The sequence below is a fragment of the Chlorocebus sabaeus genome, chromosome 2 (assembly GCF_047675955.1).
Source record: "Chlorocebus sabaeus isolate Y175 chromosome 2, mChlSab1.0.hap1, whole genome shotgun sequence".
In the NCBI taxonomy this organism is placed as follows: domain Eukaryota; kingdom Metazoa; phylum Chordata; class Mammalia; order Primates; family Cercopithecidae; genus Chlorocebus; species Chlorocebus sabaeus.
The window spans coordinates 39,057,883-39,077,591 of record NC_132905.1 but is presented as its reverse complement, the minus strand read 5'-3'; the positions used below and the strand labels follow the sequence as shown (position 1 = coordinate 39,077,591).

At 51.4% G+C, this 19,709-nt stretch overlaps 1 protein-coding gene and 1 pseudogene across 1 annotated transcript; one reads left to right on the top strand and one right to left on the bottom strand.

Moving 5' to 3' along the window:
- Positions 1 to 5,388: 5,388 nt before the first annotated feature.
- Positions 5,389 to 6,161, top strand: LOC103248446 (pseudouridine-5'-phosphatase pseudogene; annotated as a pseudogene).
- A 970-nt stretch (positions 6,162 to 7,131) lies between these two features.
- Positions 7,132 to 19,401, bottom strand: BPIFB6 (BPI fold containing family B member 6). Its single transcript, XM_008020815.3, has 15 exons — positions 19,302 to 19,401; positions 17,949 to 18,048; positions 16,740 to 16,844; positions 16,115 to 16,264; positions 15,883 to 15,946; positions 15,355 to 15,415; positions 14,504 to 14,595; positions 13,483 to 13,659; positions 12,383 to 12,436; positions 11,822 to 11,995; positions 11,023 to 11,090; positions 9,172 to 9,217; positions 8,300 to 8,363; positions 7,813 to 7,889; positions 7,132 to 7,164 (listed from the first exon to the last, which is right to left on the bottom strand). The coding sequence occupies exons 1-15, from the start codon at positions 19,399 to 19,401 to the stop codon at positions 7,132 to 7,134; spliced, it is 1,365 nt and encodes a 454-aa protein (XP_008019006.3).
- Positions 19,402 to 19,709: the final 308 nt, after the last annotated feature.

The following is a 19,709-nucleotide window of genomic DNA, read 5'->3' as shown; positions in this document are numbered from 1 at the left end:
AAGGGACCTAAAGCTGCTGGGTCGTCTACCCTCCGCCACCCCCACCCCAGGCCTCACATGGAGAGGGCTGTGGGCCTGGAGACAGGGACTCTGGGCACACTTGGGGGAGGGGCGTCAACTCCACCCCCACCTACCAAGGCTCGGTATCCCCAGAATTCCAGAGTTTGTCCCCTTTCCGAGGCTGGTCCAGATGACAGCAACGAGAAATGCACGCATTCATTCACTCCACTGCAGGCGTTTGTGAGGCACCCACCGTCTGCTAGATGCTGGGGAGATCGCAGTAAATAAAAGAAACAAATTCCGCTGCCCGAAGGAGCCAGGATTCCATTCCAGTGGAAATGCAATGCAATTTAAAACTTTCTTGTAGCCACATTCTTTGAAAGGTAAAAAGAAACAGGTGAAATTAATTATAATAGTCTAGTGTATTTACCCCCATCAAATCCAAAATATTCTCTTTTAACATATAACCAACAGAAACTTATGAATGGGGTTTACTTTCTTTTTCTCATGCTAAGTTTTCAAAATCTGCTTACAGCACACCAAGATTTGGACTCGTCACATTTCAGGCAATCGCCTTGTGTGGCTATTGGCCGTCGTGTTGGACAGCACAGCTCTGAAAGGGACAAATAAGCACCTAATACAGTAAGTTGGGGCCGGGCGCGGTGGCTCACGCCTGTAATCCCAGCACTTTGGGAGGCCAAGGCAGGTGGATCACCTGAGGTCGGGAGTTTGAGACCAGCCTGGCCAACATGGTGAAACCCTATCTCTACTAAAAATATAAAAATTAGCCAGGTGCGGTGGCTCATGCCTGTAATGCCAGCACTTTGGGAGGCCAAGGCGGGTGAATCACCTAAGGTCAGGAGTTCGAGACCAGACTGACCAACATGGTGAAACTCCATCTCTACAAAAAATATAAAAATTAGCTGGGCGTGGTGGTGGTTGCCTGTAGTCCCAGCTATTTGGGAGGCTGAGGCAGAAGAATGGTATGAACCCGGGAGGTGGAGCTTGCGGTGAGCCAAGATTGCACCACTGCACTCCAGCCTGGGTGACAGTGCAAGACTCCATCTCAAAAAAAAAAAAAAAAAAAAAAAGTATATATATATATATATGTGTGTGTGTGTATATATGTGTGTGTGTGTGTATATATATATAAGTAGGCATAGTGGTGCACACTTTTAATCCCACCTACATGGGAGGCTGAGGCAGGAGAATCGCTTGAACCTGGAGGCAGAGGTTGTAACAAGCCAAGATTGCCTCGCTGCACTCCACCCTGGGCGACAGAGTGAGACTCCATCTCAGAAAAAATATGGTAAGTTAGAAGCTAACGACAAAAATAAAGCAGGGCAGTGGCTCAGGAGTGTGGGGAGTGGTGCCATTTTCAATAGGGCGGTCAGGGAAGGCCTCGTATTGGATCAGGGGTGACTTTTGACCCGAAGGAGAAGAGGGAAGGAGTCAGATGGCTGTCTGGAAAGAGCCTGCTGACCAGAGGGACCCCCACACAAAGGCCTGGGGTGGTGTTCCAGGAACAGCAGTGGGGCCATGTGACTGGAGGGGGGTAACAGAAAAGGGGCCAACAATGTGTGATGAGGCCTTGGAACCTACTGTATGGATTTACTGACTTTGGCTTTCGTTGGCAATTCCTCTGAAGGCACCAGCTCAGGCATCCCTTCCTCCAGGAAGCCTTCATGAGCCACAAGCTGCATGACGTATCACCTCTGAGCTCCCACATTCCCCTGGGATTTCCTCTCTCAGAATCTGTGACATGCCAAGCTGTCACTGTGTCTGTGGCTCTGTGAGTCTGTGGGTCTGTCTTCTGCGTGGGGCCCTGAACCTCTGCCTGCTGAGATGGAGAAGAAGGACAACATTTGCCTTGTTTACCTCAATCATCTCTAAAGCCCTCACCCTACAATGTTCATGCTGATGACTTTAGGCCCTGGGCCAGGTTACTCAACCATGCCACACTTTTTAAAAAAATAAACTTTTTACTAAAATCTAAAACATGTACACAAAAAGGGGCACGGATCACAAGTATACAGTGTGATTAATTTTTACAAATGGAGCCCTCTCAAAGCCCTCTTTGTGTCCCCTCCAGGTCACTGTCTACCTGGGGGTGACCACTGTCCTGACCGCTAACCCAGTGCTGAGTCCAGCATGTTCCTGGGGGTCACTAAGTGCAATTGCAGTGTGCTGTATGTGCACAGCTTTCTCGCTCCCATTGTGTGAGGCAGTGACTGGGTCTTCTTTGCTGTGTACTACTCCACTGTGTGAATCCCCACAGTGTGTTTATCCATTCTCGTGTCCAGAGGTGCCTGGGCTTTCCAGGTGTTGGCTATTATGAATGAAGCTGCTATGAACACTCTTGTTTGTGGACATTTTTTTTTCTTTTTTGAGATAGAGTCTTGCTCTGTCACCCAGGCTGGAGTGCAGTGGTGTGATCTCAGCTCACTGCAACCTCCTCCTCCTGGGCTCAAGCGATTGTCCTGCCTCAGCCTCCCGAGTAGCTGGGATTACAGGCACATGCCACCACACCCAGCTAATTTTTGTATTTTTCATAGAGACAGAGTTTCGCTATGTTGGCCCGGCTGGTCTCGAACTCCTGACCTCAAGTGATCCTCCCACCTCAGCCTCCCAAAGTGCTGGGAATACAGGCATGAACCACCACACTCAGCTTGGGCATATGTTTTTATTCTTCATTTCTTTTGGGTAAATAACAAGGAGCGGAATTGCTGGAGCACAGCACACATGTGCATGTTTAGCCATACTCTCTATGGCTACAGTTCCCCCAAGCATTATACCACTGCATATGGTCACTGCTGCTACTCCACAGCCTCATCTGTGCTGGGCATCCCCAATGTTTTTAAGGCATTTGTTTGAAGGAAGAGGAAAGAAAGCTAACACTAGCGTTTATTGAGCACGTACCGTGCACGAGGCACCTGCTGTATGTGAGCACATCTAGTCATCAGAAAGACCCAGTGAGGTCAGTGCTGTTATTATTTCCTCCTCTTACACTCAAGGAGCCAAGGCTCAGCAAGGGTAAGCAGCTTGCTGGATGTCACACAGGAGTCCAGCCAGCCTGTCTAACACCCATTGTCTTACCACCGCCCAGCCTAGCCTCCTGGAAGAGAGGAAAATGCTACCTAGTTTCTGGCCTACCTCGTCTCTCCTCCTCCTTCCTGATCCCCACACCACAGGGGACTCTGACGCCCCCATAAGCTCCCCAGGCATCCCTATATCCCCTCATGCACCAAAGCCGGGTCAGGGATTGGGCCTTCCCACAGGAAGGGATTCATTAAAATGCATATCTCTTGGCCTCACCTTTGGCAACCCTGACTCCACTGACAAGCACCTAGAGGGACGTTTAACAAGCCCCCAAGGCAATGCGATATGCAGCACTTTTGAGATCCCTGGTGAGGGTGATGGGGAGCCAGGGAAGGGATTAGAGCAGGGGAGGGACTTGATGAGGAAAAATACCCTGGGGCACTAGTTCCTAGAGTGAAGGTTCTGGAGTCAAAATTTCTGGGTCCAAATTCTGGCTCTGTCACTCACAATTGAGTGACTTAACTCACAGAGCCACAGTTCTCCCATCTGCAAGATGGGCTCATATTAAACGTGGCCACCCTCACCTAATTGGTATGGCCATGAGGACAGGTATCCTAGAAATGAACTTTAGGGCATCAAGGGAGGGGGGCCAAGGGTGCAGATGGTGGTGAGATCCCTGGGAGGCCTCCCCATGCTACTCGAGCTGAGAGTGGGCTGAGAGGGGAGAAGGCAAGGTAGGTGGGGACTGGCATGAACACAGGTGCAGGGAACGTTGTGTGGTCTTCATTTTCCCAGGGTGATGCTGTCTGGCAAGTCCCTGGGGGTCAATAGCTGTGGGCCCAGGACCGAAGACCTGGCTCTGCCCTTTTCTCACTCTGTGGTCTTGAGCCTCAGTTTCTTGAAAGGAGGACACTGCATTCCACTGCTGAGTGTGGTGTGAAGGAGCAAGGAAGAGACTTGGACTCAGGAAGGTAGGGTTCAAGCCCAGCTCCACGTGTGCCACGTGCCCTTGGGCAAGTCACTTCATCTCTCTGGGCCTCCACTTCCTTATCTAGGGTTGGAGGAGTCTGGGAGGGGAGCAGTGCCCAGCAGACTTCTTATCACTGCCTCCCCAGGGAGTGGGGTCATGGAGTAGGGCTCCCTTGCTGGTCCAGCCCACATTTTCTGCTCAGGGTGAATCTGGAGGAACTGACCACTCAAAGACTGTTGACGTCAGATTAGAGGTCAGAGCATCTAACCCCTTCCTCACTGTAAAGATCAATAAACTGAGATTCAGAGAGGAGCTGTCGCTTGTTCAAGGCCACACAGTACCGAAGGCCTGGCAAGAAGCCGGGTCTTCAAACCCTAACAGCTTGTGCCCTGGCTTCCCCATCAGCACACTGAGCCTGGAGAGGGTGGCAGCAAGACTTTAGGGAGCCATATGTATGCTGTGGGAACATCCAAAAGTGGGGTTGGGGGTGGAGGGGTGTCTCTGGCATGCCCAGGGCCAGGCATCAGCAGCCCATGGATTACCTGGCGTCTGCACCTGCCAGGCCTCCCTCAAGGCTGCCATTGTCCCAGAGCTGGGGAGATGATGAGTAACAGGATTAGAGCTCACGGTGAGGGACAAGGGGACGGCCCTGGCATCCGGGTCGAGGCAAGAGGGGCCCTCCCTCCTCTGTGGCATGGGCCTGGCCCAGGCTGGGACAGGGTGTACCTGCCAGGGCCCCATGGCTAGGGCAGCACTGACCTGATCAGGCCTCTGGCTACACCACACCACCCACAGACACATGTATGTGCCCAGACACAGGCCCACTCACAAAGACGCCCCCAATCTTCCACATCCAGAGCCTCACCCCAGGGAGACAGACATTCACACACACACACACACACACACACACCCCCTAACAGACATATGGACACACATAGCCACCATCCCCATAATTTCCAGGGCCGGGGCACCAGTTGATCATAGGAGGCCCATGATACATTTTTTTCCCCAAAGTTATACGTGTTTTTTTGAGACAGAGTCTTGCTCTGTCACCCAGGCTGGAGTGCAGTGGCGCGATCTTGGCTCACTGCAGCCTCTGCCTCCGGGGTTCAAGTGATTCTCCTGTCTCAGCCTCCCGAGTAGCTGGGATTACATGCGCACACTACCTAAGCCTGGCTAATTTTTGGATTTTTAGTAGAAACGGGGTTTCACCATATTGGCCAGGATGGTCTCGATCTCCTGACCTCCTGATCTGCCCGCCTCAGCCTCCCAAAATGCTGGGATTACAGGCTTAAGCCACCGCGTCCAGCCTAGTTTTTTTTTTAAAGACATTCTAGCAAGGGACACTGATTTGCGGGCTTAGAAGGCCTTTGCGGGAACTCGCAGTGCGCATGCGCGGGCTGGTGGGCGCACACCTCCTGGTTGCCCCGACGCGACCCAAGGCAGAGGTGTCATGGCTGTACTCCTGTGGCCTGCTGCCCACCTCCTCTTCGACGTGGACGGCCTGCTTCTGGATACTGAACAACTCTGTTCAGTGGTGTTTCAAGACATATGTGATCGCTATGAAAAGGAATACACCTGGGATGTGAAGTCCCTGGTCATGGGTAAGGCGTTGGAGGTGGCACAGGTGGTCGTGAACGTCCTGCGGCTCCTGGTGTCCAAGGAGGAGCTGCTGGAAGAAAGGCAAGCCAGGCTGAGGGACTTGTTCCCCACCGTGGCACTCATACCAGGGGCTGAGAAACTCATCCTCCACCTGCGGAAACAACATCCCCTTCGCCTTGGCCACCAACTCAGAGTCCGCATCCTTCGAGGTGAAGACAAGCAGGCACAAGGAACTCTTCAGCCTGTTCCATCACATCGTGCTGGGAGACGACTCGAAGTGAAGAGCTGCAAGCCCAACCCTGCCGTATTCCTGGCTTGTGCCAGGAGGTTCTCTCCACCTCCTCCTGTGGAGGAGTGCCTTGTCTTTGAAGATGCACGCAAACCTCCACTCTTGGCCCTGCCTCTGCACAGACCCTCCCGCCAGGTCACCTCATCCACAGGCCATTCATACACTGATACGTGCACTGGTTCAGGGCCACATGGTTACCTGCCCACACGCCAACACAGAAACACTTGTGCACAGCTCTCTGACTCAAAAACCCACCCGTGACTAACATCTGTTGAGCACTTACTGTGTGCCAGGTACTGTGCTAAGCACCTTTTATGATTTCACTCATGTGATCCTCACAACTCTGCTGAGGTTGGTACTGAGGTTAGTACTGTCATCATTCTCATTTTACAGGTGAGGAAACGAAGGCTCAGATTGGTGATGTGACTTGCCCAGGACACGCAGCAAAGAGGAGGCAGAGGCAGGATTTGAATCCAGGCAAGCTGGCTTCACAGCCCGAATTCTAATCGCAGCTCTGCCTCCTGACTTGCCAGGTGGCCTAAGCCAGTCATTCCACCTCTCTGAGCCTCAATCTCATCAGTGCAATGGGGACAGTTCCCACCCCCGTCAACTGCTGTGAGGATTAAAGAAGGTGACACAGGGAAGGCTCCTGGGGTAACAGGTTCCAAGTGAATAGAGCCATCTTTAAGCTGCCAAGATTTTGCACATAGCTAAGGTAGGAAGAGCTTTGCCACTTGCTAAACTGTAAGACCTTGGACAAGGGAGTTGGCCTCTCTGTGCCTCAATTTCCTCATCTGTAAGGTGGGGATGACACTTGCCCTCCACCCATAGAGTTATTGTGTAGATTAAATGAGATGGTGTAAGTAAAGCCCTGGGCATGGCATTGAACAGGTACTCAGTATGTGCTCAAGAACTCCCCCAAGCTGTGACCAGCTGCCCTCCAGATCCCAAGCTGGTCTTAGACCCCAAAGCCCACCAAAGGGAAAGAATAGCCACACACAGATTTGTCACTTAAAAAAATAAAGAGATCGAAGCATCAGATATTTGTAAGAGCCTTTCTCTTGTTTATTGGCAAGGCTCCAGCCCGGACCTGATCCATTCACTCCTTGTCAAAGGAAGCAGCCACAAGTGGTAGGGGGCCAGGCCCACCTGGCTCCAATCAGGGGGGCTCCTCCATGCGGTGCAGGCGGTTGGTGGTAAGCAGGCAGCTGGCAGGGAAGTCCTGCCATGGTCAGCCAAGCTTCAAGTCCAGCATCAGGGCATTCTGACAAAAGGCAAAGGGGTAGAGGAGCAATGACCAGGGACCACCTAGGCCCAGGGATGGAATGGAACTGGGCCCCTTGCCAGGACATGGAAACCAGTGTGGCATTTAAGCAAAGGTTGAAGTAGACTTGCCTTGTGACCCTGGGGAGGTCTCTTCACCTCTCTTACCCTCAATTTTCTCAACTGTTAAGTGAGGACAAGCACCCCCACCTCCCAGAGCAGAGAGATCAGATAAGAAAAATGTACATTTACCACTCCAAGCTCAAAGGCTGGCATGCAACACAAAGCTAGTATTTATTGAGTACTTACTATGTGCCTTTAGGTAAATTATCTCAATGAAGCATCATAACAGCTCTGTGAGGACAATATCTGTATTATCATCTCCATTTTAAGCACCAGAAAATGGAGACACAGAGAGAGGTGAAGTAATTGGCCCAAGATTGCAGAACAAGAAAGTAGCAGAGTCCAAGTATCCTTCTATGGAATCCCTGGTCAAGGAGGGTTCTAGGTTTTAAGGGGCAGGATTATACTGATGGCCACTCACCCTCCCAGGCTCTACCACTTCCAGTTTGAGAGAGGTAGCCTCTTACTCATCACTCATTGGCTGACAGTGTTGATTGACATGACCTTCCCCAGCCCCTCCTCTCACCTCCACTACATCCAGCTCAGCCAGGTTGTAATTCACAGCCAGAAAGTCCGGGAGTGGGAGCCCCACTTGGAGCACATCTGAGAAATAGAGTAAGAGTCGTATCAGTCTGACTGCTGTGCAGTTGATTAAAGAGTGGCAGCCTGGGGTAGGGATAGTGGGAAATAGTGCAGTGATTGATTCATGATGCCTGCCAGCTGTACAGGCAAAGAGCTAATAAGCCTGATTTGCCATGTATTTACATCCCAGGTCAAGATGTAGGGTTATGATACGGGGCCGCGTCAGAGCCCAAATTGTGGGAGAGGCATTTGTCTTCAGACAGGTAACATTAAGACTATATTCACTTCAAAGATTCAGCAATTATCTTCTACCCCCTTTTAGCTTCCCCCATCTGGAGCCAGTGATAGGGCTTTGAGACCACCCAGGTGGCATCCCTTCTTGCTTAAAGTGCTTCTTGGCACCATGGTCCAAAGCCTTTTGGAGCCCTCACCATTGACAACTGGGATGTAGGCTTCTTCGAGATAGTCGGTGATGAAGCCAGTTAATTCCTTCTCCTGGAGAGAGGAAGAAAGAGAAAATATCCACATTCCATTCAGTCCAATAGCATTCAACAGATCTTTTCGGTCCTCTCTGGCTAGGCCTGGGGATCACAGAAGTGAATATTAGACACCAAATGGTTTGTCCAGCTGGCATCAAAACTGGGCCTGGCCTTGGCTCTGTTTGGACGGTACACCCATGCCCATCACCTCTGCTTAGTACCTATGACATGTGAGGCTTTGGCCCATGGTGCAGGAACAGGAAAACTCAGGATACAAGAGGTGGCTTTGTGGACCCCACTCCTGATCCTATAGAAACTCAGTAGCTTTGATGAGTCACTCACTTACCACCTCTCTATAGCTGAGTTTCCCCATCTTTGAAAGTGAACTGTAATCACACCTGCTCCCAGGTGAGGGTTTCCATGAGGATTAAAAGAGGTTGGATAAAGCATACGATTGCAGAGTAAGTGATGGCGGTGTTGGCACCTACTGGCGTCAGGTTCTGTGTTGGGCCCTGAGGCTACAGAGACTGATAAAAATAACAGCTTGGCCAACTAAGGCCAACCCAGGCTGCCACTGTTCATGACAATGTTTTTAAAACCAATCCAGGGAGATGTCCAGATTCTATCCAGAAAAAGAAACAGGGATTCAGAGAGGCTAAGGGACTTTCCTGAGCTCACATGGCAAGTCAGGTGCGCCAGGCCTCACAGTGGCCTTGCTCTGTTCATCTGCCTCCATTTCAGGGCCTCGGCCCTGCAGTTCCAAGGGAGAATAGGCCCAGTCTTGTCCTCACGCTGGACCAGGCAAGAGCACTTGGGACACTTACACTGAAGTTGCCAATCGATGAGGACTTCCGGGACAAGCTCAGTAATCTGTGGGGGAGTGGGGAAGCAAGCCAGGTGGGGAGGGGAAAGAACTGTCAGAGCCAGTGGCCCTAGCCCTGGAGAAGGGGGTCCCAAGCACCCCAGTGCCTCCCTGATGCAGGAGTTCCCTCTACAGTCTTCAGACCAGGTGCTCCTGAGTCTGCTTGCTTGCTGCCTGTGATGGGACACTCACCACCTTTCATTACAGCACATGATTACTCAAAGCTCAAACCAGTAGACTGGTCCTGACTCTTCCCTCTGGGACCCCCATTTGTGTCTATTGCTCCTGCCCAAGGCCAGCTATGCAGAGGTTTACAGCCCAACTGGGCAGTCTCAGGTCCTTGCAGGACACAGAGCAGGAGCCCTTCCCCTGACCCCTCCCCTGCACAATCTCCAGGAGGCACTAACATATGCTGGCACCAGAACAGGCCATGTGATGACCATCTGGTGGCTCTGTCCTTCTATTCTGTATTCCAGTAACACATCCTCCATTTTCCACTCTGATTCCAAGTCATTCAGATGGACTGAACCCAAAGTCCCTCGGGTGAGTCTATGACCCAGGCCTGGCCAATCAGAGCATATTCCATCTCTCAGTCAAGTGACTGGCTTAGAGTTGGTCATGTGACCCAAACTACATCCAAGCCTTAGTAATTTTATCAGAACCACTGGACAAGAGGCTTCGCTTGCCAGGGTCACTCTGCCACCCTGAGGGGAGAAGTGCCTGAGAATTTAGCCAACAAAGTGGGTAGCAAAGTCAAGAGGAAGAGGGAGATAGATTCTCGAGGAGTTTGTTTGTGTGCCTGGATCCAACCACACCTGAAGGCAGACCTACCCCTAAAGTTAGGCCAGGTGTGGTGGCTCATGCCTGTCATCCCAGCACTTTGGGAGGCCAAGGCAGGCAGATCATGAGGTCAAGAGATCGAGACCATCCTGGCTAACATGGTGAAACCCTGTCTCTACTAAAAATACAAAAAATTAGCCGGGCGTGGCGGTAGACACTTGTAGTCCCAGCTACTCTGGAGGCTGAGGCAGGAGAATGGCGTGAACCGGGAGGTGGAGCTTGCAGTGAGCTGAGATTGCACCACTGCACTCCAGCCTGGATGACACAGTGAGACTCCATCTCAAAAGAAAAAAAGAAAAAAGAAAGAACTACCCCTAAAGTTTTCAATTATATGAGCCAGGGATTCCCTTTGGGGCTTAAGCCAGTTAAAGTTGGAATTCTCTCTCTTGCAACTGAAAGAATCCCGACAGAATGAATCCTGAGGTGCTTCATTATTAAGGCAAGTACAAGAATTAATAGGGACTGAATGTTAAGCTAAGATGTTTGTAGTACCCTCCTCCCAAAGCAATAGGATAAAATAGGATAATGAATATAATGTATGCAGCCAGTGCCTCACATGTAGAGAGAGCTCGGGAAATAAATGTTAGCTGCTATTAGTATAAGGAAAGGCTTTGTGGAGGAGGTGGCATTTGAGCTGGACCCTGACTCTCAGGTGACATTGGAATGGCATGGATAAAGGCTTATTAATGGAAAAGGGGGCGTGATGACCAGATTCACTGTAAAAGAGCCTAGGGGAAGAGTGAGGGTAGAGGTGAAAGAACTGAGAAGGGTCTTGAGTACCAGGCTAAGATTTGAGAAAAGATTATGCAGACAATGGGGAGCCATTGAGGGTTCTAGAGCAGGAAGAGTAACTAGAGCAGCCTCGTAGTTGGGGGTGTGCTGGGTGGATCAGCCCGGTAGTGTGGGGTGTGCTGGAGCAGAAGGCCAAATGCGAAGGTAACAGGGATGCCAGCATGGGGCAGCAGGGTCCTACCTGTCCAAAGAGGTGGCCATCTGCAGCCGGTTCTCACGCACTGAGTACTGGACTTTCAGATTGAAGTGCTGACATGGTGGGGAGGAAGCAGGGAAAAGGCAGTGTGTTCCCCACCATCAGGGCTGGCAAAGCCAGAGATGATCACCCTCCCAGCACCACCACAACTGCCAAGACAAAGCAGGGGATCTTCTCTCTGTCCGTCCTCAGGAACTGAACCCAGCCATCTCCCCATAGCCCCAGCCCAGGCTTCTCATCCCTCCTTGTTCTGAGCCAGGGCAGCAACCCCCAAAATACCTGGCACTGTCAGTAGGTCCCTGCACACATCATACTACTGATCCAGGCCTTTGCACATGCTGGAAACTCTGCCTGGGGTGTCCTCTGTCCCCAGTCTCCCTGGTAAGACTCTTTGTCCCCAACCCTTCTCTGGCAAGCTCCTACTCAACCTTCAAAATATAGCTCAGCTATCACCTCCTCTTGGAAGCCCTTTATGATTTCCCCAAATTGGATTTGGGATCTCCCTAGGCACCCATAGTCCCTTCAGTGCACCCTTCACTGCCTTTGTAGTTGCTGAAGAATGTTGCAGGGAGGAAAGAGAAAGGAAGGACTAAGCCACTGACCCTCCATTTGCTGGGCTTTCCAGCCATTCAGAGGTTCAATGGCAGAGTCAAGGATCAGATATAATCAAAATTAACTGAGAACCCTCTGATCCATGACTTGGCTATCAACTAAAAATCCCATCCTCCAGCCTTGAATATCCAAGCGGTTGCGAATAAACGGGGAAGGGAACGATTTCCCTCACCACTTCTAGGAGAAAGAGGGACATTGGAGCCTTGCCCCTCTGCCAAGCTGCAAACATCTCCAGGGTGCTGTGGAAGTGTAGCAGGCTCTTGCCTGTCTTCATTGTGACCTTGGGAGGCTTCTTTATCTTGATCTGGGTTGTCAAGGGCGTTGACTTGGAATAAGCTACAGACACCTACAGAAGCCAGAACACTTCACTCAGGGCCAGTCCTTAGACTGGTGGCTTCAGTTGAAATAAGGGCTCCCTCAAGACATAGGTAATTTCTACCTTGGACACAGGAAGTACAACATGCAAAGGCCAGGATGTGTCTATCAGGAAATAAAAGAAACAAAATACATAATCTGGCTATTCTCTAATGGACAGAGAAAGTACAATGCACAAAAGTAGAGCTGTTTTCTACGTTGGACTCAAAAAGTACTTTATGAAGAAGAAAAGATGTTTCAACGTTGGACAAGGAACACGTTGGCATGAGAAGCTGTCTCCCAAGTCCCACTGGAGGACAGACTGGAGGACAATAGGGCAGGACAGGGTGCAGTGGTGATGGGGAGGTGGGGCACTCACTTCAGGAATGAAGCCAGCCAGTGTCTCGGTGGTTTGTGGGGGCAGCTCACCAATCTACAAAATAAAAGTCAAGGTTAGGGTTGCTGGAGTCCTCCCTGGCCCATCCTAACAAACATCTCCACTGACGTAATAAGGTGTACCCTTTGAGGTTCCCTTCATCACAATACTTACCACTCTGGGTTTAACTAAATATTGTGCTTTCTGGGTAGCCCAGGTGATGACTTACACATTTCAGTGCTCGTAACTCTTAGCACAAGGTCAAATGCTGAGAAAATGTTGTTGAATGAAAATGCAGGAAGATAGATGGGAGAGTGGTAGCTGTGATGGGTAAAGGGGATGGGTAGATCTATTTGGAGATGAATAGACAGATGAATGGGGAAATGCATAAACAGATAAGTGGGTAAATGGGTGGGAGGATGACGAATGGATGGATGGGTAGGTGGAAATCTAGGGAAGAATACATGGATGGATGATGTGTGGATGGAAAGATGGGTGGTGGATGAATGAAAGGAATGGTGGATAGGCGGATAGGTGGATGGGAAGATGGTGGAGTAGAATGATAAATGGATGAGAAAATAGATGAATGGACTGATGGTGGGAGGATGGATGAGAAGGTACGTGGATGAATGGTAAACAGATGGTTGGGAAGATGAATGGATAGATCAGTGGGGAAAGAATGGACAGGTGGGTGGATGGTTGGATAGATGGATGGCTGAATGAGTGGATGAGTAGAAGGATGGATAAGGTAAAGTTGGGTGGATGTAGTGGTGTCTGGGTGGTAAAAGGCAGGTACATACATTCATTCATTCAACAGTATCAGACTTTGATACTGGTGGATGGATGGCCAAGATATTAGAGATGCAGGTTGATAAACAGTTGGTTGTACGGACAGATGGATGTACAGATGAGTAGATGGTAGTTATATGGACAGAGGGATGGTGGGTAGTGAGATGAACTGCTGAGAGAAACTCAAATCAGTCCTGCATCTTCCAGTCCTAGTGTTGCCCACAAGGCCAGGATAATTTTCATAATAGAAAAACTAGGCAGGGACTGCATTGTAATGGACAGAGGCAGATGGGATGGGGAACTGGACAGCTCACCATCGTATCCTGGACGTTCACATGAAAGGACTTCTGCAGAAGGGCAAGCTCTGCGGAAAGGAGGGTGTCTGGGAGCAGCAGCTGCGACGAACCTTCAGCATGACCCTTGGGGAACACAAGGGCCTCCCCGGCATCAGCAAGCTTGATGGGTTTGCCATTTTGCTGCTGCACCACAGGCTGTGGGGCAGCGGGAGAGAGACACTCAGCCTTGGCCAAGAGGGATGGTGGCCAGGAGTGTCTCAGTCCTCTGAGCAAATGGGGCTCCAGCCAAACCCAAAGTCAGCAAATCAATAAATGTTTTTAATAGAACCACAATGGGCTACAGTGGGCCAACCCTCCCAGTGTGCAGGTGGGTAGACTGAGGCCTGGGAGGATAAGGGAGTCGGTCACTAAACCACTGGCACTTTCTCCTAGCACTGCTTTGGTAGCCTTAGTTGCTCTGAGTGGTTGGGGCCTTCATTTATTCAGAACATGATTTCTGCCTTGTTCTCAAAAGAAAGAGGCAGGCGGAAATTGACATGGAGCATGTAAGAACCCTGCTGGAGGAAGACTTCACAGGGAGGTGATGTCTTAGCATTTTACTTCGCATTCCTGGAAGATGCATCTCACCCCTTCGCCTGGAGCTCTGGAGATATGGGTGAGGGCCCAATTCTGACACCAACTCGCTGCAGAACCCTAGCCCAGTCCTACCCTCCCGCTAGGCCTCAGTGTTCCTATCTGTACAATGGCAGGGTACAACTGGGTGAGTCACTCACTAGGAGAAGCAAACAGCCTAGCGGGCAACATGAGTGTGAAGTCAGCAGGCTCAGAAGCCAGCTGGGGCACTGAAGGTTCACATTTAGAGCAGAAAGAGGGAGAGGCCCAGGGCCCACAAACACACTCATGGCATTGACCTCCAGGGCTTGAGGGGCCTCCCTCCCTCCACGGCCCTAGTCCAGCCACCTGTCCTGGCAGAAGCAGCACCCACTACCCAGACCAGTGAGCCTGAGACCCCAGCTCCCAGGTGGCCCCTGTCGCTTACACTGAAGTCCAGTTGGATGTAGCTGGCTGTGGTGGCCGGTGTGGACGTCAGGACATATTTGATGGTGCCCATCTGGCCCATGGGCATGGGGTCTGTGTGAAAAGGAGGTTCCACTAAAAGAGGCACCAATCCCAGGAACAGCCCAGAGAAGCTGGTACCAGCCAGCTGCTACTTATGCCTGTCCCTCCATGTGACTCAAGGCAAATTGCTTAGCACCTCTGGGCCTCTGTAACTTCATCTGTGGAATGGAGGCCATGGTGCCTGGCCTGGAAAATCACATCACTCAGCCAGCACAGAGCTTGAGAGTTCACCAAGGGCCGTCACTGCTTGGACCTTGCAACAGACTGGCATGGTCAGGATTATCAGCTCTATTTCACAGCTGAGCAAACTGAGGCTGAGAAGAGTGAAGTGACTTTTCCCAGTCCACACTGCTGGGGACATAAATGAGTTTTCTTCAGTCCCAGTTACAGAGGTTTCCTCTCTCCCACATTAGGACCCCAAAATGATGGAGGCAGTATATCCCCTCAGCAAAGGTGATTCAGGCATTACCACCAGCGGGATTACTATATAGGCACGAGGCTTGTGGATGAGCAGAGAAGGGCTGCTGTCTCTGGAGTCTTGTGGGGCTTGGGATGCAATATTGGATAGGGAGATGAGAGAAAAGGAACCCAGATTCCCTGAGGACTTCAGGCTTCCCATTGGGACAGTGGGGAGTTGAACATCATGACCTCAAGCCTCCTCTAGTCCCAAGACTGGGCTGGAAGCAGGCACTCAGATGGGGAATGGGACATAAAAGCCATCTATCCTGATGTCCCCAGGTAGGAGCAATGTGTGAGCAGGGCTACACTCACCACTGAGGTTGGTCCACTTCCTGTTCACATACACCAGGACCGCATCGATGGCAGGACACATCTGGAAGCAGAGAAGGCACTGGGCTGAAAGGGTCCCTGCATGGAGAGCCTCCACACAGCTGAATGGTACTCCATGGGGCATCCCAAGAGCCCTGGTGGGATAGGGACTGGTGAGAAAACTGAGGTCCCAAGTCCCACAGAAAGTCAATGGCAGAGCCCGGACTAGAGTGCAGATCTGTTGACCAAATCAAAGTCCACAAAAATTAGCAGGGACTCTTTCCCAGGGACTGGACATCAAAGCAGGGTTGGCAAGCTGTGCATGCAGGCTGTCATTTTCTCTTCCCCTGTTCATGGCAGACATCACTAGATGATTGTGGCACTGTCTTCCACTGAGCCAGCCACAGTCTCAGAACACTTCCCAGCCACTATCAGCCAATCAGGGTCAGCACCAAACATGAAATGCATTTGCCAGCCCTTGCCTAGGCAGTCCCAGCAACGAGGGGTGGTGGCTTTCTCTGGGCCACTCACCAGCCCAGGGAGGACCTTGTGCAGTGTGCTGTCCAGGAACTTGTTGACCACCTTGGGCAGCATGCTAGATGGACACAGGCAACAAGGATAGGTGAGCAGGTGCATCAGGGCAGGAGTTTAGGCACAGGATATGAAGGGGCATGGTTAAGGAGGCTCCATGGCTCAGGAAGTGATATACTGGGGGGTATAGCAATATGGACCAGCCTTCCTCCCCAGCCACAGAGCCCCTCACTTGCTAGGCAGGTTGGTCTTCACGTTGACCAGGATGACCTCACAGCCCTCACTCTTGAACACAGGGAGGCCAGTCTCCTCATCCTGCAGAAGCTGGTTGGTGGCTGTGATGTTCAGGGCCACAGTGATCTCCATGTTCCCTCCCATGAAGCTGGAGGACAGAGCAGGCAGGCACCATGGGCATCTCTGCCATGGTGTCCACTCTCCCTGCCTTCCCTTTGCTCACAATCTCAGCAGCTGAGAGGGGGAAAGGGTAGGAGACCACTCCTACAAGACAGAAAAGGGGCTGGGACCTGCCCCAGGTTACACAACCAGCTTTTCTCCCTCCCTGCTTGTTTCGGTAAACCCCTCCCTACACATCCTTTAAATTCTGCTTTGCTGTCATTGCCTCCCCAAAACCTTTCTGACCATCCCCCACCACTGCTCAATGCTTCTTCTGCCCTAGACCAGTCACTCAGTCTGTGATTGTGCTTAGGTTTTGTTCCTGACAAAGGTAGGGACCAAGTCTACATCATTCCAGATTACAACACTCAGATGGTACGCAGTAGGCACTCAATAAATGCGCATGTAAGGATGAGACAGGAAGGCTGTTCTCCTCCCCGCTGCCCCTCCCCTGCCACACTCACCTCTTGCCAGTGATGGTCATGCCTGTGGACACACATTGGAAGATGCCCACTCCAGGTACAAAGTTCAGTGTGATGACGGGCAGCTGGACATCCTTCACCTTCAAACTGGGAGGGACGGGCAGTCACACCAGTAAGATCTGAGCAGGCAAGACCCAGGACCTCCACCCACTTCTCCACCAGTTTACTGGGAGGTCTTTCCATAACCCCAGCCCCCCATCCCATGTCACGGGGGTAAGCCCGCCTCATGGGGCCATTATGAAATGCAAACAAAAGACTGGACATGACTCTTTGTATATAGAAAGCACTCATTATATGGGAGGTGGGACACATGGCTGACTCTGTGTGACCTTGGGCTGTGTCATTTCCTTATGTGGGCCTCAATTTCCCCATCAACAAAATGGGAGGTTTGCTTAGATCAGGGTTTCTCAAAAGTGGCACTATCCACATTTTGGGTAGGATAATTCTTTGTCATGAGGCTGATTTGTTCATTATTGGATGTCTAATAGCATCTCTGACCTCAGCACACTAAATGCCAGTAGCATTCCCCCAGTCCCCACAACTTGTGACAACCAAAAATGTCTCTGGACATTGCCAAATGTCCTATTGGAGGCAAAATCACCCCTGGTTGAGAACCACCAGTTGAGATCCAGGGTGATAAAATATGTGGCACACATACCCCAACTTGCCCATCCTGAGCTCTTGGCAGACATTGCTGGTTGATCACAGTCCTAGTTCCTGCTGAGTGCAGAGAGTGCCTCAGAGCCCTCCCAAGTGCATCGTTTCAGGCAGCCCCTACTGATCAATCCCATGTGGCACTGGCAGAGGAACCAATTTCCTCTTGTCATGAGATGATTGTTGACACCTTTCCAGCTCTACCATTTGAGGATGTTTTCATTTAATTTCATGTACATTCAGTGAGCTCATGTTGCATGCAGAGTTGAAATTTGACTTTCCAACCTCATTTCCTCCTCAAAATTACCCTGCTCACTACAGGGCAGAAATTTTCCCCAGTGAATGGCTGAGGAGGTCCAGGCACAGGCAGGAGTAGTGACCTACCCAAGGCCACACAGCAAGACAGCACAAGGCAGGGAAGAGACCCCACGTCCCTCACCAGCTCCATCACCTGGCCTCCTGAGATCTTGGGCACAGCATTCCCCACCACCCTCTGCCCTAACCACCACCCTCCAGCTCCCCTCACCCCCAACTTACTTGGTGATGCCCTTGATAGGCTTCATCCATGGCTGTTTCTTGCCTGCCTCAGCTGCCATCTTCTCCAGGATATGACTCTCATCCATGGCGCTCTGGACCTCTGGAGTGGAGACACTTAGTTGGAGAGATTATCCCTGGGCCAGTCTCTCAGGCATCCCAGGCCACTCACAGTCACTGTGCCCCACCCTGGGCTGGACAATGGCAAAGACCCAGAGATGAGTCCCACCGCGCCCCAGCCTCATGGGGGAAGATGGAGTCACCAGCAATGACAGTGACAAGCTGTAGAAGCCACACGAGCGTTTAGGCAGGAAGAGAAGAGCTGGGGAAGGCTTCCAGGAGGAAGCGACAGATCAGTTGGTCCTTGAAGGGGGAATAGTAATTTTCAGTAGGAAGCAAAGGGATAAAAGGTATCAGTCTGGGCAGAGGGCACAGCAAAGTGCAAAGGTGGTTGGGAGAGAAGATGGCACAGTGGGAGGAAGAGGACAGATTCAGCATGGCTGGAGGGTGAGGACAGACATGACAGAGAAACTGGAGCAGTTTGCAGGGGGCATGAAGTGAAGCTCTTGAACCCTAGGGTACTGATTTTGTCCTGTGGACCAGCCACTCCCAGGCCTAGGTGATTAGGGGACTCCTCTGGGAACTTGAATTTAGATTTTGGGCCTGAAGCAGAGAAATTCCGATTCCCCAAACCTAGAGGCCCCAACCCCAAGTAACACTCCACCAGAAACCCCTCCATTATGGCCACAAGCTAATTCCAGAGAGGGGGCAAACACTGAGTTGGTAGAACAGTCATTAGCCTTTTGTACCTGGATGGGACTCCCTTTCCCTTGTGCTAGTGGAGTGGCGGGTGGAGGTGGAAAATACATTTTACTAAAGTCTCCTTCAAGAGATTTTAATCTCACATTTTATTCTGTCCTGCTAGGGACAGACTGGTTACCCTATTTTACATTTCTTTACATTTCACCTTTACAGATGAACAAACAGCAACACAGGGAGGCCAAGTAACTTGCCTGAGGTCACACAGCAAGTTGTTGCTGGGATTTGACCCTTGTCTGTCACTCCCACAGCCCCCTTGTGGCTAAACACCCCTGCCATCAGGGCCAAGGAGAGCCTCCAACGGAGCAGGATTTCCAGCTCTGCCTCTAACTTGCAGAGGGAGCATGGGAAAATCATCCCATTTTCTCTGGTCCTTGGTTTCTCCCCTCTGTAAAGTGGGAGAATAATAATAACTCTTGCTTATAAGTTTACTTTGAGCTCACAGGATGCCCCAGGATGTGCAACCATGAGCAGCGACTACCTACCATCTACCCCAAGCACCGCCTCCCAGCCGCACGCCCGGGCCCACATTCTCACGGAGGTTCATGATGTCCATGCCCAACCGCAGCAGTGCCCCAGGGTCAGCTCGCGCGTGGGTCAGCAGGCTGCAGAGTGCCAGGCACAGGATCCGCAGCATGGCGCCACCTGTGCCGAGGGGCCTGATTTGGGTGCAGCCCACCAGACCAGACCCTGGCTCCCTTGGGGACCTCCTGTCTCTGAGCAGATTGAGCCCCCTGGATGTTTCTGGGGCCCAAGAGGCTTTGGACTCCAGCCAGTTCAGCAAACATAAGCACTGCCCTCTCCCAAGGGATTGAGGAACCCCCAGATTAAACACAGGGTCTCTGGAGCCACACCCAGGTAGCTCATTTCCCTCTGTAAGCCTCAGTTTCCCCCTGGGCATGATGTGTTCTGACCAGCCTGCAAGATGGGGTTAGAGGAAGGTTC